General features: G+C 44.7%; 1 protein-coding gene across 1 annotated transcript in view; it reads right to left on the bottom strand.

Annotated features, from left to right (window-relative positions):
- Positions 1-18,365, bottom strand: part of VTI1B (vesicle transport through interaction with t-SNAREs 1B) — a 21,577-nt gene extending 3,212 nt beyond the window's left edge. The window contains exons 1-5 of the mRNA XM_063289797.1: positions 18,144-18,365; positions 11,168-11,226; positions 10,046-10,237; positions 1,306-1,479; positions 267-328 (exon numbers count right to left, since the gene is read on the bottom strand). Coding sequence (XP_063145867.1) covers positions 267-328; positions 1,306-1,479; positions 10,046-10,237; positions 11,168-11,226; positions 18,144-18,261 — 605 coding nt within the window. The 5' untranslated portion in view covers positions 18,262-18,365. The remainder of the gene's footprint in view (positions 1-266; positions 329-1,305; positions 1,480-10,045; positions 10,238-11,167; positions 11,227-18,143) is intronic.

The following is an 18,365-nucleotide window of genomic DNA, read 5'->3' as shown; positions in this document are numbered from 1 at the left end:
TTGCATTGTATGCACAATGGTGCAGTAGTACCAGTCATACAAATTAGGGTGGAACTAACTACATGGGCCCTAATTCAATTGCTGAAATTAATCCTTGAACATTGCCATCTTTCTTACACCTATATGAACATAAAAGCCATTCCTCCACAGGGACACCTAAGATACACAAAGCTGAAGGAATAAGCTTCTCAAGAATCCCATTGAAAACATAACAAAACATTTTGAATCAAGATTCAAAGCATATTTTAAAGCATCATTTCACCAACCTTCTTGACATGGAACGTAGGATCTTCCGACTTCTGCTTAAATTTTCACCTGTGTTTATTAACTGTAAAGAAAAAAAAACCCATGATTCCTATTTGCTTGGCAAGGGATTAGGATGCTCCTTTAGTTGTGCTGACAGTTGGAAAGCTTCATATATTAAGCATGATGTTGAAATTGGGAGATCAATCCTAATTGAGAGGGAAAACAGAAGGAAATTTGGCCTATGCTTTAAGTAAGGCACGGATTGGCACACATCATCTCAATTCCTGTCCATACATTCTGTCACAATAATTAAAGAAGCATGATTCACCTCAACTTATCCATTTCTGTATTTTTTCTTTTACAGTTTCTGTATTTCTGTCTTTTTCCTTTTACGGTTATTTATTGAATTATGTTTTTGACACCTAGGTCAACTAATAATCCAGGGTAAATTCTTGGTCTCTTCCTGTGGGGAAAAACAGTGACAGTGAATAGCAAAGATATCAGGTAAACAAGAAGCAGCAGTTTGGGGGCTGACTAACGATCCATCTTATGTGTCATAATGGAGACCATGAGGAAGTTCCATTATTGGCCACTGACCAGGTATTTATCCATCTATCTAGTTTCCGAGATTTCAGCAGTATATGAAAAGACAGAAATGTTATCTTTAACATAAACTAAAAGACATATCTAAGGAAGGTCAAGCCCAGTAAAACAGTGTTGATTCCATAGAAACTTAGAAAAAATAGCCCTGTTTTACTGCCAGAACAAGAAAAAGTGGTTTTTTAAGTTACAATGTTACATTAAATAGTTGTGCAAGCTGAAGATTCTCCGCCTTTTGGCTAAGATCAAGAGTAGCTGAAGATTGCTCTTTCACTGCAGTTTCCCCTCTGCACTCTTCCCTTCGTAAAAGAGCATGGCTCCACAGAGGAGCGATACTGGGAGAGGGAAGTGCTGGGAGAGTGGAAATAAATATTTTTTTAAAAAAGTCAAAGAAGCCTGTCTGTTGATAGGAGAGGAAAAGGCTGAACGTTCTATTACAGTGGCATTTTTAAAACTTACCCTGCCTTTAGTGCGTTCCAGCTGCTCACGCTGCTCTCCGAGTTCTTCAATGATGTCGCTACCAATTTGATCAGTTTCTGCAGCAACTTGGTGTGAATGTTCTACGCTCTGAGTGGCTCGGTTCAAGCTTTCCGTTCCCTGAAGCAGTAACACCCTCTGAGACTGCATGTGAGTCTAAGAGACAATTAAGATCCATTTAAAAAGCCAGAAGGAGTATTTTACTTTTCAATATGTTCTTCTCTGAAAGTGTAGATTTAGCTCATGCTAGCAGTGTAAAGAGAATAAAAGTTCTCTAATGATGAGAGAAACAGCCTATTCTTTCAAGAAAATATTGAAGCAGCCGCTGAGATGATCCCATCTCCCTCCCCAAACTATCTCTGACAGCACGTAAGTTTTTAGTTTAACTCTGACACCAAAAAATGTCCCTTACAGCAAAAACTATATATACAATTTACCTTCCAACTGATCCAAGCAAATACTACCAACAGTTTCTAGGAGTATTTGCAGAGTCAGATTCCCCCTCTCTCAATATAGATAATTCAGCTACTTCCTTAGGGGACAATGAATAACTTTATTGATTAGTCAAATGACCGTATAGTAAAGTTGGGCATCAGCCACTATAAAACATAAAATGTGATACCATAAAACAGCTAAAAACAGTAAAATTAACTAGAATATACTATGTTGAGATAAAATATGATAAAATACGGTAAGATAAAATAGAGATAAAATTGTAAGATAAAAATGCAGGATGTGATAAAACAAGTGATAAAATACAGAAACAATGTGAGTTTAAATGAATTTGTCACCTTTACATGCCACCCCAATGCATTCTATAAATTGCGTTCTCAGTTGGACAGTCCGAACTATAAACTTAACAGTTCTATTGACCACATACATATTTGTGCCCTGGAGGAAGTAACATAGTCTTTCGTTACAATCCCAGTATGTGGTTCTGTCAATTAATATCTGAAGGTACTAAGCCCTTGCTGGGGCATATAGTTGGCAGTTAAATAGGACATGTGCAATGTCTTCTACTTCAAGTGCTCCACAAACACATGTCCTCTCAAGGTAAGGCACTTGGTGGAATCGTCCGTAGTTGACCATAGAATCTAACTGCTCAAACCTTGCTCTAGTAAGAGCTATCCTATGGTATTGCGTCAGACCCACTGTCAGGTACTTTTCTATTTGAAAGGACAGTTTATTCTTGGCCAGCCATTTCGACGACCTATTGTGTGCAAGTGACTCAATGTCTGTTTGGGCATTAACATCCAAGACTCTTTGTTTGAATATTGCCTTGGCCTGGTCTCCGGCTGAAAGTAAGTATTGTGATGAAAAGCCGAGAAATGAGATAGGTTGGAGGAGTTGGTTGATCCATGTGGAGGGTTGAGGTGTGCCCATCTGTTCTTCAAGGCACATTTTTGGTAGTCTATCATGTTCCATTGGGAGAATCCTCCACCAGTAGTTGAAGACTTTAGTTACTGATAGACTGCAAATGGAATGGATGCCTGTTTCAGCTCTTACTGCTGCTGCAGGTGTATTCCGGTCGGTCCCCAGAATAGTTCTGAAGGAGCGTGCTTGATTTTGTTCAAGTAAGGAGGCCTTTGATAGGCCCCACAATTCGGCCCCATATGTTAGCACGGGTACAACTTTTGCCTTATGGACCTTCAGAATGGAGAGCAGAGAGCAAGGGTGGTTGTAGCTGAGTAGTTTAATTAGTGTTTTAGAACTTGCTGTGGCCTTTGCAGAACTTTGCTTGTAATGATTAGCCCAAGGCCCTGTATCTGTAAAAACCACCCCTAGATATGAAAAAGAGTCTATTTGTTTTATCGGCTCCCTATCCAAGTGCAATGCAAACAAGCAATGCACAGAAGTGGAAGAAGACAATAGAATAGGAAGGACAAGAGACCTCTTCCAGAAAATTAGAAACATTGGAGGTAAATTCCAGGCAAAAATGGGTATGATCAAAAACAAAGATGGCAAGATGGGTATGATCAAATGGGTATGATCAAAAATGGGTATGATCAAAAACAAATGAAATGGGTATGATCAAAAACAAAGGGTATGATCAAAAACAAATGGGTATGATCAAAAACAAAAACAAAAGAAATGGGTATGATCAAAAACAAAGATGGCAAGGACCTAACAGAAGAAGAAGAGATCAAGAAAAGGTGGCAAGAATATACGGAAGACCTGTATAGGAAGGATAACAATATCGGGGATAGCTTTGACAGTGTGGTCAGTGAGCTAGAGCCAGACATCCTGAAGAGTGAGGTTGAATGGGCCTTAAGAAGCATTGCTAATAACAAGGCAGTAGGAGACAACGGCATCCCAGCTGAACTGTTCAAAATCTTGCAAGATGATGCTGTCAAGGTAATGCATGCTATATGCCAGCAAATTTGGAAAACACAAGAATGGCCATCAGATTGGAAAAAATCAACTTATATCCCCATACCAAAAAAAGGAAACACTAAAGAATGTTCAAACTATCGAACAGTGGCACTCATTTCACATGTGTCATGATCACCGTTGCAATGCTTGTGACATCGCAACGGCTCACATAACAATACAGGGAAATGGGTACCGGGCGGATTAAGGGAAAAGGCAACTAGCTAACAAAAGAGAGCAACAGGTGCTGGCAACAAAGTATCGACTCTAGCCGGAGGCGCGGAAGACAGAGATACAATGTTGCAAAGAAGGTAATGGACAAGACCAGACCACGAGGCGCGCCCGAGCTGTCCAAAGATTACGAACCTCATCGCTCGGCAATGAACCATCACCGGCCGGGAAAACAGTCAAGGAAACGCCCGAGGCACAGGAGGGGCTCCACGACCCCTCACCTACCGGCAATGGAACCAATGGGGCTTGGGGCGCACCCGGAGTAAGAAGGGGTGGAGCGCTGACCGGCATGGGCTATTTAAATCCCGTTCTGGCGCGCTCCACTCACTCTCAGCTTTTCTAAGGGCATGCATCCTATACTCAAATAAAACCAGAACCTAAGCCTACGCTAGCGTCTGCGTTTTTACTGGGTAGCAGGCAGAGCCTGACATAAAGCTGAGAGTCACCAAACCAAAATCGCCAAGCTCCACCGGACGAAAATTTTTCCGCGGGAGAGACCAACTGGCGAAAACCGGAACCGGGGACAGCGATGGAGCCAGCACTTCGCACCAAAGGTGTGAAGGACGGCCCGCAAGAGGCAGAGGCGACCCGACAGCGGCTGGAGGCAGCGTACCTGAAAGGGGACACGGACACCCTCCCTGCCCACACTGCACCCCAGTTCCAGACCTGGAGCTCCAACCCAGACGGGAGAACCCCGACGGAAGACGAAGCCGGGGACCAGCAACTCCTCGCTTGGGCCGGCGGAGAAGGACCCTGGACGGGAACACCCGACTCCACCTGGAGGCTCCGCTACCCCCAAACGCCCGAGCAGGAAGGCGCAAGACTACGTACCGGACAGCATCTGGCAGCAACGACGTCGGACGACCAGGGCACGCCAGACAGGGTCATGGCCCTGGAAGCCAGGGTACAATACCTTGAGCACCTGCTCCTGTCCCCGACATCGGCAGACGAGGACACCACCCTGAAAGCCAAGGTACGAAACCTGGAACATATGCTCCAGTCCCTAGCAACAATCGTCAGCAAGTGCTCCAAGACTGAGGTGGCACAGGGGGTGAGAGGGGATCGGGGCAACATACCCACCCCGCCAACAACCCCGAGCGGAAGGGGCCAAGCACGAGACTCTGTCACAGGGCTTCGGGGCCCCAGGCCAGTGGGAGCCATCCCTCACCACCCACAGGTAGGGGACTCGCAAACTGGGAGGTTCGCCAAAGACTTCCCCATACAATTTGACGGGAACCCTACGAAACTGTCCTTCTTTCTAACAAAAGCGAGGGACTACATGGCCCAGTACGGCCATTGCTTCAACACAGAAGCCGCTAAAATCTCGGCGGTGGCCACCAAGCCCCAAGACAGGGCTGTGGACTGGTACATACAGATGTCCGAGTCCGGAGCCCCAGCCTTGGCCGATTTCCATGACTTCCTCGCCGAGTTGAAGCATTACTTTGAGGACCCCCTGGCGAAAGAAAGGGTCAAGTGCACACTTCAAGCGCTACTCCAGGGAAGAAAACCGGTGGCCAACTACGCCCTCGAGTTCAAGGTCCTCGCAGGCAAAATCACGGAATGGTCTGAGGCCACCCTGATCGACATGTTCAAGCGTGGCCTCAACCGGGAGGTGCTTCAATGGGCACTCTACAGGGACGACCCAGCCTCCCTTCACAGGTGGATTTGCCTAGCTGGAAAAGCGGAGCATGCTCAGCGCACGTTCCTGCTCGCAACCGCAGATGACAAAATCCCGCCCAGCACAAGAGGACCAGTCCCACAGTCGGGCCCAATCTGGCACGCAGACCAACAACGGAGGCTTGCCCGCGGGCAGTATACCAGGTGCGGGAAAACGGGCCACCGAGCGGCGGACTGTTTCACAAACAGAACAACGGATCGCCCGCCCAGACCCACACCAAAGACGCCGCACAAGCCATCCAACCCCCCAGACGGCTGACAGGAGCGTTAGCAACCCCGGACGAGGACGCGGATGCCTACCTCGCAGAGGACGCGATCGACGCCCAAGAACAGCCGGTGGAAAACGCTCCCCGCCTGCTCTAAGCAGCGCCGCTGGGCAGGTGGTGAAGAAGGGGTGCAACAACCCCAGGGTGAGTGACGATTGCTCCATCCTGGCAGGGACAATTGAACTCTCTTACGGCCCTAGAGCCATTGCGGCCAAAGCTATGGTGGATTCTGGGTGCTCCAGAAATCTGATCCACCCGGACATTGTCGCCGCACTAAAACTGCCTTGTTTCCCCCTCCCTAAACCGCTGGCGTTCCATCAACTAGACGGTTCTACAGCAGGGAGGAGACCGGCCACCCAGAGGACCGGAATGGTCACCCTGACAATGGTCACCCACAAGGAATCAATAAACTTTGTGGTGACCCAGATAGGGAAACCCATAATAGTGCTGGGGACAACCTGGCTAGCACGCAACAACCCACACATAGACTGGAGGACACGCTCCATCAAGTTCAAAGACGGGGTCTACCAGGCACCGACACCGGACAAACCATCTGCTCCGACGGTGGGGAGGGCAGAAGTCATCGACCACAACCACGACCCCCCCCCCAGAAGGACTGCCGGAGCAATATGCAGACTTTGCAGATGCCTTCGGAGAAGAGGAGGTGGACCAGTTACCCCCCCATCGCAAGACGGACTGCACAATTGAACTGCTCCCAGACGTCCCATTACCCAAGCCCAAGATCTACCCCATGACCCAGAGAAAATTAGCGGCGCTGCGGGAATTCTTGGATAAAAACCTCTCCAGGGGCTTCATAGAACCAGCAAACTCGCCGGTTGGAGCACCTGTCCTATTTCGGGAAAAGAAGGACGGCACCCTGAGACTATGCACCGATTACTGCGGATTAAATTCCGCTTCCCTATCCAACAAATACCCCCTACCCCTCGTAAAGGACATGCTAGCACACCTGTCAAAGGGAAGGGTGTTTTCCAAACTCGACCTCCGCGAGGCGTATTACAGAATCCGCATCAGGGAGGGGGACGAGTGGAAAACAGCATTCAACTGCCCCTTGGGCTCCTTCCAATACAAGGTACTGCCATTCGGTCTTGCGGGGGCCCCGGGGGTCTTCATGCAACTCATCAACGAGATACTGCATGAACACCTATTCAAGGGCGTACTGGTTTACCTGGATGATGTCCTCATCTACACGAGGACGCAGAGGGAACACGAGAAGTTGGTGAGGCAAGTCCTCACTAAGCTACGGAAAGCCAAACTCTACGCTAAGCTGTCCAAGTGCGAATTCCACAAATCGTGCTTGGACTACCTAGGGTACAGAATCTCTGACAAAGGCATAGAAATGGACCCCGCGAAGGTCCAGGCAGTTTTGAGCTGGGAACACCCACGCACCAGGCGCCAGCTTCAAAGCTTCCTCGGGTTTGCGAATTTCTATAGGTCCTTCGCGAGGGGGTTCGCGGAAATCGCCCTACCCTTAACCGATTTGCTCAAGACCAAGGGCGTCGGGGAGACGCGCAAGGTAAAAAACCCGGGGGCCGTACTTAATTGGACTTCTGCCTGTCAAACCGCGTTTGACAGGCTAAAAGCGCTGTTCACAGCGGAGCCAATTCTAGCTCACCCGGACCCCGAACGGCCTTTTGTGGTGCAGGTGGACGCCTCTGACTTCTCAATAGGCGCCATCCTGCTGCAAAAGGATTCCGCAGGAATCCTGAAGCCATGCACCTACCTCTCGAGGAAATTCTCGGAGACAGAGAGGCGCTGGCATGTATGGGAAAAGGAAGCATTTGCGGTTAAAGCAGCACTGGAGGCTTGGCGTCACCTTTTGGAAGGGACGACTTGCCCGTTTGAGGTCTGGACAGACCACCACAACCTCGAGGCGCTCCGTATGCCCCGGCACCTCAGTCCCAAGCAAAGATGATTGGCTCAGTTCTTCAGCCGGTTCAACTTCCAGCTGAAGTTCATACCAGGCAAAAAGAACTTCCTGGCAGACGCACTCTCCCGACTACCCCAGAATGCGGAGCCTATCTCCGACATTGTAGGGACGGTGCTTTCCGATTCCCTGCTGGGTATGGCAGTGGTCACCCGGGGACAGCCTGCCCCCCCCCCACAAACAACTATGACGCAACCCGCCCCTAGACGCAGGCAACCTCTAATACCAGGGGAGCTACGGGCAGATTTCATAACGGCATTGAAATCTGACCCCTGGCTCCTCTCCAACCCCAACAAGGTCACCATGGACCAGGACCTCGCATGGGCGGAGGGAAGGCTATATGTACCCGACTCACAACGGCAGGCAATCCTCAACAGATCGCATGACAGCAAACAGGCTGGTCACTTCGGGTTCCTGAAAACCCTACACCTGACTCGGAGACAGTTTTGGTGGCCCTCGCTGAGGAAGGACGTCAAGACGTATGTGGCGTCCTGCCCAGTGTGCACTATGGCCAAGTGACCGGCTGGCAAACCCCAGTGGCTACTGCAACCCGTAGCTGAACCCTCTCGCCCTTGGGATGAAATCTCAATGGACTTCATAGTCGACTGACCACCCAGCCAAAAGAAAACGGTCATTTGGGTGGTAAAAGACTACTTTTCAAAACAAGCTCATTTCATCCGCTCAATCTACCTCACAGGACTGTTGTTGTGGGGAAAATAAGAGGAAGGAGCATTATGGCTTATTGTACACCTTGAGCTGTACAAAATAAAAGCAGGATATAAAACAAATCAATTAATCAATCAATGGAAATTAAAATACATCCCTGATTGGCTTAATGATAATCAGCATAACAAAGATGCATCTAGATGATCACTAGCAGCACTAAACAGAGGAATGTCTTAACAAGCATTCCGACGTTTATCTCATTTATGTTCTGGTGTATATTATGTACTATAAGAATCAAGCAAGGATCAATCTCTTAATCATCATTATCAATCATCATCAAACGTTCAGGCCTGGGTTAATTATTAAAGATACTATTCGCTGTTGGTTCTTCCATATTTTGTTAAGGATAGCCTGCAGTTGAAAGCAGAGGCTCCATTCCAGCTTGAGAAAGCCACAGAATATTTTCCATCACTGAAACTCAGGAAAGAAATTCTCAGGATTGTGCTTTTCAACAGCTCTTTGGAGAAAAGGTTGCAATTTAGTTGGAAGCTGCCAAATTATGGGGGAACTATTTTGAAGACTGGGGCCACATGAGGGGCTTTTGTTTTTTAATTTATATTATTTTTAATGTTATATTTTAATGGCTTGTAGTTGATTTTATTCTGAGCTACCTAGAGTCCTAGGGAGGTGGCACAAAAATTAATAAATAAAATGAGCTTCTGCAAGCACTTTTGGTGGAGTCTCATCTCCACTCCCTGTTAACACTTGTAAAATTGCAGCCAATACATAAGGGCAAGAGCTGAAAAAATAATCACCAATTACCAATGCAGGTTTAAATCTTCCACACTTCTGTACTTTACTTAGCTTTCTGATATGGAATTTAAAAGAAATAGACTGAATTTTGAAACACTGGAATAATCTCTAATTCCAGTGTTCAAGTTTATAACTTCTTACTGATGTTGTCAGATCCAATCATCTAAATATTGCTGATTTGGATAATAATTGAGAGATCCTGTCCCTCACTGATCATTATGCTCAAGAATTTTTTTTCCTCCCCTCAGCCAAGGAAAGAGAAGGAAAAAACCGTTTTCTCCTTTTATTCTTTCTAACAGACACATTATCAGTGATTTTTCAAATCTGGAAGTGAAAACTTGGTTCTGTTTTCTCTCAGTTTGTTAAATTCTCCAGTGAAGGCTTAAAAAGACCTTTACTATTTTGCAGAATTGGGAGAGCAGCAAAGATTCCTGATATCTAGGAAGGAGGGATCTTCACATTAACTAAGCCCCCACCCCCTCCATTCCTCTTTCTTTTTCTTTCTATCCCCTCATTTTTTCAGAAGAATCTAAGTTTGTTTCCAATGCACCAAGCTATTAAGACAAGGGCAGATAGACTTTTGCATTAACTCTTATTTCTTCTAATTGATCCATAAGCCAATCTGTCTCTTTTCTACATGTCTTCTTCTTAAGTGTTCACCATGAGCTCAGTCTCTGCACACCTTCCTGAATAAGAACCTGAAGAATGTTGCCATCAAAACAACCTTAAAAATAATTGTGTTCTTAGTACTCACTCTCTGCTCATTTTCTGTAGAGAAGATTCCAAATTTTGAATTCCCACGTGCACTTGGAACTGCTCCCAAATCCATACTTTTCATTTTCCTATGGAATGTGCTAAGGTCTCCTTTGTAAGTCCGAATTTTGACCATCATTTGATTGCGAAAGGACACTGGGGCATATTTCAGTTCTTCCTCCATTTCCCGTAACTTGAATAAGTTTAAAAGTAAACATATATCAAAATCCTTGTTACATTTGTATTTGAAACATGTAAATCAAGTCCGAAAATGGTTAGTTTACTGGAAACATCACATCACATAGACCATTTTTGAAAAAAATAAAAAATAAATCCCCATTAAAATTTCTTATGAATCGCTCTATTTCACGAGGCTCTGTGATTAAAGTATAAAATACTATCTATTTAGCAATTCATTTCTTTATTACACATCAGGGAGAAGGCTGGGCTGCAATCATTAACCTGTCATCTTTTTTCCTACATGAAGGCAATGTTCTTTTCATGAAGAAAAAATTAATTACTTTGAAGTGGCATAGCCAAACACAGCATTACCACTGTGATAACAAAAACAAAGACCAGAATCAAAAGAATGATATCTCACCTTGCTGCATAGCAATCTTCACTATAAACCAAGAGAAATTTTCAAAAACAGTTTGTAATGCAGTTATCTTTGTAGCATTTTAAAGATAAATCATTATCTTTAAGCTTAGTTCAGAAAAAAAGATCTAGTATAAGCTTAAACTGTTTTTTAACAGAAGGCAGATTAGCAGGCAGTTCAAATGGCTATTCCAAGTACTGGCTTAGGTTTGTCTGGACACATAGTTAAATGGGAAAAGAGAAAACAGAGGGAAAATGTTTTTGAAATGAATTACTTCAACCCAGTGTTTCTCAACCTTGGCAACTTTAAGATGTTTAAGCTCCCAGAGTTGAAGTCCCCAAGCTGGCTGGGGAATTCTGGGAGTTGAAGTCCACACATCTTAAAGTTGCCAAGGTTGAGAAACACTAATTTCAATCAATACTAAGCACTTTATTAAGATCTACCATGCTTAAGGCACTCTGAATTAAATTGGTTTCATATCCACTAGGATTCTAAAGCTTCTTAAAGAATAGTTCATATTCTTACTGTTTCATTTGCTTCTTTTAGTTTTTCATCAAATTCTCGCATTAACTTTTTTTTCTCCTCTGCAAGATAAATAAGAAAAATAAATAAATTTTCATCAAAGGACAAAATAAAAATATCAGCAGAGCCAAAAATAATTTCTAGACTAAGCATATTCTTTATAACTTTGTTGTGCCTGCTTGAGGGCTTACATTAACATTTGAAGAGTTCCCCATCTCAAAATGGTGGGAAAGCGTGCTGCCAATTTCCAGTAATTAGAGGTAGAGTGCCAGACTGTATGTAGACCTAGAGTTGCTCACCTTGCATTAAACTGATAGGACCCCTGGCTAAATGCATTATGAACTAAGACTTCTTATGTTGATGTCTAGGCCAATGTCTCTTGATATAAGCCCTCAAGCAGGCACAACAAAGTTATGACGTAAAACTTTCTACCAATCCAGGAAAAAATATAGAAAACCATGGGCCACTCGCTTTACATCATTGCCTTATTTTTCCTGTCACTTTTACTCAATATGTTCAGGTGTCCACAGGAACTAATGGATTGGCATCTCTAGTTCCATGGATGAGCAGATTCCATGCAAAATGGCTATTTTGTACCTATACCTTATTAGATGATGGGCTGTATTCAAAGGTGTTGTTCTGCTGAGGGAACAATACAGGCCAAAGCAATGATTTTTTTCCTCTACACGTACCCCAAATCTGTTCCAGAGACCATAACATGCAGGGTAATCCCTGTTGTATGAACCTACATCTGTTCATGTAACTTTGTAAGCAACCCACAGATTTAGTTCATTCACACCATTCATGTCCTTTTATTCTTCCTGCCCAACAAAATTGCCAGTTAAATGAAGGCTCAGTAAAGAAAAAAATAAATACTGATCAAATGTCATTTAACCCAGTCTTGTCATGTACTCCAATCAAGATTGAATAAATTATTTTTAAAGTGTTGTTTTTAATTATTTTCATAACAGATAAAAGTCTGGCATTTTTTATATAAGCATCAAAAATACTAGCATGTTTCTGAGTATTTTTCCAGTGATAAAAGCAATCTACTAAATTTGCAAAAAGAGAGCAGCTAGAGCAAAAGTGTCTTAATATTGCTTTAAAAGATGTGTGTGTAACAACCTAGAGAAAGAAAAAACAACAACTTCCCCAGTTTAAATATTTCCAAAGAAAGGAAGGAGGATCAGGCCTCAGGCCTCTCTGTTTTTTCTCAATGTCTCCTTAAAACTACATTCTTGAAACTTGTGTCCTCAGATAGCATGCCTACGCTGGATCTGTCAGATTATTATTCCTAGACCATGCCCAACACCCCTGAATAACACTAGGTTGGAGAAGACTATGTTACAGCCCATAAGAAAAGATTGCTAGAGGGTAAAGAGATGATTTAGGGAGCCTGAAAGAATGTAAGCCTCTACCACCAGACCAGTTATATCCAAGATTCTTGAAGGAGCTTCCTGATGAGGGAGTCTCTTTCTGTGATCTTTGAGAAATCATGGAGGACGGACACAGGGTCAGAGAGCTAGAGAAGGGTAAATGTGAGTATTTGGAAAATAATGCATTGCTTGGCAGAAGCCAGCATGAGTTTATCAAGAATGAATTTCCAAACTAACTTGATTTCCATTTTAGACAGAATGACCATTTGATCAGACAGAGTATCCTATGACTTTAAAAAAAAAGCATCTGACAACATTTCCCATGAGATTCTAGTAGAGAGAATGGTAAAATATGAGTGGGACTATGCTACTATTAGATGGATAAAGAGCTGGTTAAACAATTGTACCCAACACTTGTATGCCAATGGCTCCATGGCAAGCTGGAAGAAGGTATGGTTATCAAATTTACAGATGACACAAAGATATCTCAGGACAGCAAATATCTTGGAGCCAAGTATCAAAATTCAGAAGGATCTTGACAAACTCAAACAATGGGCAGAAACCAGCAAGATGAATTTTAACACAGACAAGTGCGAAGTTCTACATCAAAGACAAGATCAAGGATGCAGAGACTAGGTATTTTGGGAGATCACAAACTGGCCCTTCGGTCATTCATGCCCTGGTCACCTCACAACTAGATGCTATAATATACTCTACATGGGGCTGCCCTTGAAGATCATTTGGAAGCTACAGCTGGTCCAGAACACAGTAGCACAAGCAGTGGTGCATTATGTTCATGTGACCCCACTGCTTCACAAACTGCACTGGTTACCAGTTGGCTTCCAGGTGCAAGTCAAGGTACAAAGGGCCTGACTCTCTGAGGGACTGTTTATCTCCATTGATTTCTGCCTGTCAGTAAGATCAAGCATGTTGGGTGCGCTCTAGGTCCTGTCAATCAAACAGTGTCATTTTGCAGGACCCAAATAGCATGCCTACTCTGTTGCAGTACCTGCACTCTGGAATATCCCCCCAGAGATTCATGCAGCTTCCATCCTTATGACATTTAGGTTACTGATGAAGCTTGTTCTCCCAGGCCTTGGGATAGGGTAATTGTGCAGCCCATTTTAGTTATGTCTGTCTATGGCTGGTGTGTATTGGTCTTCTCATCAGCCAGGATCGTTTTAACTCATATATATATATATTTATATGTAAGCTGGCCAGAGTCATTAAGGAGTTGGGCAGCCTCTGAATTGGACAAAATAAACAAACACAATAAGATAATAGTTACGTAGCAGCTGCCAATGTATGTATGTATGTACATGTATCTCAAATGTTATCCTAGACTGTATTCATCAAAATAATGGGTAAGGTCAAAAAAAGTTAGCATTCCTTGCTACTCTGCATTGGTTACACCACACTCCATTTTAGAAAGCATACTGACAAACTTGAAGTCCTCCAGAGGACAGAGACCAAGATCATACAGGACCTGGAAGGAAAAACTTATGAAGAACAGTTGGAGGAGTTGGCCTGGAGAAGATTTTGGAATGATGTGGTAGCTGTCTTCAAGTATCTGCAGGGTTGTCATAAAGAAGCTGGGGTAGACTTGATGAGCATCATTTCAGGAGACAGGCCAAGAAGCAGTGGGTTTAAAATTGTTGTTGTTTATTCGTTTAGTCGCTACCGACTCTTCGTGACTTCATGGACCAGCCCACGCCAGAGCTTCCTGTCGGTCGTCAACATCCCCAGCTCCCCCAGGGACGAGTCCGTCACCTCTAGAATATCATCCATCCATCTTGCCCTTGGTCGGCCTCTCTTCCTTTTGCCTTCCACTCTCCCTAGCATCAGCATCTTCTCCAGGGTGTCCTGTCTTCTCATTATGTGGCCAAAGTATTTCAGTTTTGCCTTTAATATCATTCCCTCAAGTGAGCAGTCTGGCTTTATTTCCTGGAGGATGGACTGGTTTGATCTTCTTGCAGTCCAAGGCACTCTCAGAATTTTCCTCCAACACCACAGTTCAAAAGCATCGATCTTCCTTCGCTCAGCCTTCCTTATGGTCCAGCTCTCGCAGCCATATGTTACTACAGGGAACACCATTGCTTTAACTATGCGGGCCTTTGTTGTCAGTGTGATGTCTCTGCTCTTAACTATTTTATCGAGATTTGTCATTGCTCTTCTTCCAAGGATTAAGCGTCTTCTGATTTCCTGACTGCAGTCAGCATCTGCAGTAATCTTTGCACCTAGGAATACAAAGTCTTTCACTGCTTCTACATTTTCTCCCTCTATTTGCCAGTTATCAATCAAGCTGGTTGCCATAATCTTGGTTTTTTTGAGGTTTAGCTGCAAACCAGCTTTTGCACTTTCTTCTTTCACCTTCATCATAAGGCTCCTCAGTTCCTCTTCACTTTCAGCCATCAAGGTGGTATCATCTGCATATCTGAGATTGTTAATGTTTCTTCCAGAGATTTTAACTCCAGCCTTGGATTCCTCAAGCCCAGCTTGTCGCATGATGTGTTCTGCATACAAGTTGAATAGGTAGGGTGAGAGTATACAGCCCTGCCGTACTCCTTTTCCAATCTTAAACCAGTCTGTTGTTCCGTGGTCTGTTCTTACTGTTGCTACTTGGTCGTTATACAGATTCTTCAGGAGGCATACAAGATGACTTGGTATCCCCATACCACTAAGAACTTGCCACAATTTGTTATGGTCCACACAGTCAAAGGCTTTAGAATAGTCAATAAAACAGAAATAGATGTTTTTCTGAAACTCCCTGGCTTTTTCCATTATCCAGCGGATATTGGCAATTTGGTCTCTAGTTCCTCTGCCTTTTCTAAACCCAGCTTGTACATCTGGCAATTCTCGCTCCATGAACTGCTGAAGTCTACCTTGCAGGATCTTGAGCATTACCTTACTGGCATGTGAAATGAGTGCCACTGTTCGATAGTTTGAACATTCTTTAGTGTTTCCCTTTTTTGGTATGGGGATATAAGTTGATTTTTTCCAGTCTGATGGCCATTCTTGTGTTTTCCAAATTTGCTGGCATATAGCATGCATTACCTTGACAGCATCATCTTGCAAGATTTTGAACAGTTCAGCTGGGATGCCGTCGTCTCCTGTTGCCTTGTTATTAGCAATGCTTCTTAAGGCCCACTCAACCTCACTCTTCAGGATGTCTGGCTCTAGCTCACCGACCACACCGTCAAAGTTATCCCCGATATTGTTATCCTTCCTATACAGGTTTTCTGTATATTCTTGCCACCTTTTCTTGATCTCTTCTTCTTCTGTTAGGTCCTTGCCTTCTTTGTTTTTGATCATACCCATTTTTGCCTGGAATTTACCTCCAATGTTTCTAATTTTCTGGAAGAGGTCTCTTGTCCTTCCTAATCTATTGTCTTCTTCCACTTCCGCGCATTGCTTGTTTAAAAATAATTCCTTATCTCTTCTGGCTAACCTCTGGAATTTTGCATTTAATTGGGCATATCTGCCCCTATCACTGTTGCCTTTTGCTTTCCTTCTTTCTTGGGCTACTTCTAGTGTCTCAGCAGACAGCCATTTTGCCTTCTTGGTTTTCTCTTTCTTTGGGATGTATTTTGTTGCCGCCTCCTGAACAATGCTGCCAACTTCTGTCCAGAGTTCTTCCGGGACCCTATCTACTAAGTCCAGTCCCTTAAATCTATTCTTCACCTCCACTGCATATTCCTTAGGAATATTAGTGAGCTCATATCTAGCTGATCTGTGGGTCTTCCCTAATCTCTTGAGTCTGATCCTAAATTGTGCAAGAAGAAGTTCGTGATCTGAACTACAGTCAGCTCCAGGCCTTGTTTTTACCGACTGTACAGATGTCCGCCACCTTTGGCTGCAAAGGATGTAATCAATCTGATTTCGGTGTTGTCCATCTGGTGAAGTCCATGTATAAAGCCGTCTCTTAGGTTGTTGGAAGAGAGTGTTTGTTATGCAGAGTGAATTGTCTTGGCAAAATTCTATCAGCCTGTGTCCTGCTTCGTTTTGTTCTCCCAGGCCATACTTACCTGTAATTCGAGGTGTCATTTGACTGCCCACCTTAGCATTCCAGTCTCCTGTGATGAAAATAACATCTCTTTTAGGCGTGTTGTCCAGTAGGTGCTGCAGATCCTCATAGAACTGCTCTACTTCAGCTTCTTCAGCATTTGTGGTTGGGGCGTATATTTGGATCACTGTGATGTTAGATGGCTTGCCCTGAATTCGAATTGAGATCATTCTGTCGTTTTTTGGGTTGTATCCAAGCACTGCTTTAGCCACTTTACTATTAATTATGAAGGCTACTCCATTTCTTCTGTGGTCCTCTTGTCCGCAGCAGTAGATCTGGTGGTCATTTGATGTGAAGTGGCCCATTCCAGTCCATTTCAGTTCACTGATGCCCAGAATGTCTATCTTTAATCTTGACATCTCACCAATAACCACATCCAATTTGCCCTGGCTCATAGATCTTACATTCCAGGTTCCGATGGTGTGTTGATCCTTAGAACATCGGATTCGCCGTTCACCACCAGCACCGTCGGCCGCTAGCCGTCCTTTCGGCTTTGAGCTAGCTGCGTCATCACGTCTGGGGCTAGTTGAGCTCATCCTCTGTTCCTCCCCAGTAGCATTTTGACCATCTTCCGACCTGGGGGTCTCATCTTCCGATGGTATACCGACATATCTCTGGTTGTACTGATCCATTTAGTTTTCACGGCAAGAATACTGAGGTGGGTTGCCATTACCTTCCCCAGGGATCGCATTTAGTCTGACCTCTCTGTCATGACCTTCCCGTCTTGGGTGGCCCTTCACGGTTTAGCTCATGGCATCATTGAGGTGCTCAAGCTCCAGCACCACGACAAGGTAACGATCCTTTGCTGAAGGGGTTTAAAATACAAGGCAGTAAATTTCATTGGGGCATTAGCAACAGCGAGTAAGACTTGGTCAATGATGGAACAGACTACCTCAGGAGGTGCAGGATTCACCTTCACGAGCTATTTAAATTGAGGCTGAATGGCCATCTATCTAGGATACCCAAGTTGTAGATTTAAGCACTGCACAAAGGGTGGACTTCCAAGTCTTACACTGTGTAAGCCTACAAGAGCATATCTTGTATACTCTAGGTTGTCTAATTCTCTTTACTAAGCATCGGTGACCATGTCTCCCCTTCTCTCTTTCCCTCTCTCACATACACACCATTTCCAGAGAGTCCGAGGCTGTAATCCAGTGTTGCACAAGGCAGCTTGTTTCCAGCTTGTTCCAAGTAAAAAGTCAGGAAGCAGCCGCCTGGGCTTGAAGGACAAGAAAGATGCGCAAGCCTGAATACAAGAGTTTTGCTTTTAACCGGAATAAACTCTACCGTGAAACGCAAAACTCCTTCGTCCTCCCCGAGTATTCAGCTTCTCACTTTGGCATTTGGGGAGTAGCACCGGTTTGTTTCCGTTTTGCCGGCACACAGGAATCCTCAGCAAACAAGTTCTCCTCATTACTCCACCAGCGACCTCCTCGCTTCCGAGGAAACGTCCGCGGCCTCGCGCGGAGAGGCCGAAGCCAACACGGGAAGGGCCTCCCCCGCACCCCCCGCAGGACTTGAGCGCTGCGTTCTCACGTACCAACCGCGAGACTCCCGCGCAGCCTCTCCGGGACGCTTTGCAGCTCCCCATGAAGGCCCCGAAAAATCTCGTGCAGCCGCTCCAGATGCGCCGAGGAGCCGATGCTGCGGTCCGCCATCCCGCGAAGAATCAGAAGCGGACAGCTTTTTTCGATTCGACGCCGCACTGAGCTAACTACCGCCTGGGCGCCATTGTCCACAGACACTTCCGGGACAACGGGCG

Source organism: Candoia aspera, chromosome 1 (genome assembly GCF_035149785.1).
Source record: "Candoia aspera isolate rCanAsp1 chromosome 1, rCanAsp1.hap2, whole genome shotgun sequence".
Taxonomy (NCBI): Eukaryota; Metazoa; Chordata; class Lepidosauria; order Squamata; family Boidae; genus Candoia; species Candoia aspera.
The sequence above is the reverse complement of the archived record's forward strand: the minus strand, read 5'-3'. Positions and strand labels throughout refer to the sequence as shown.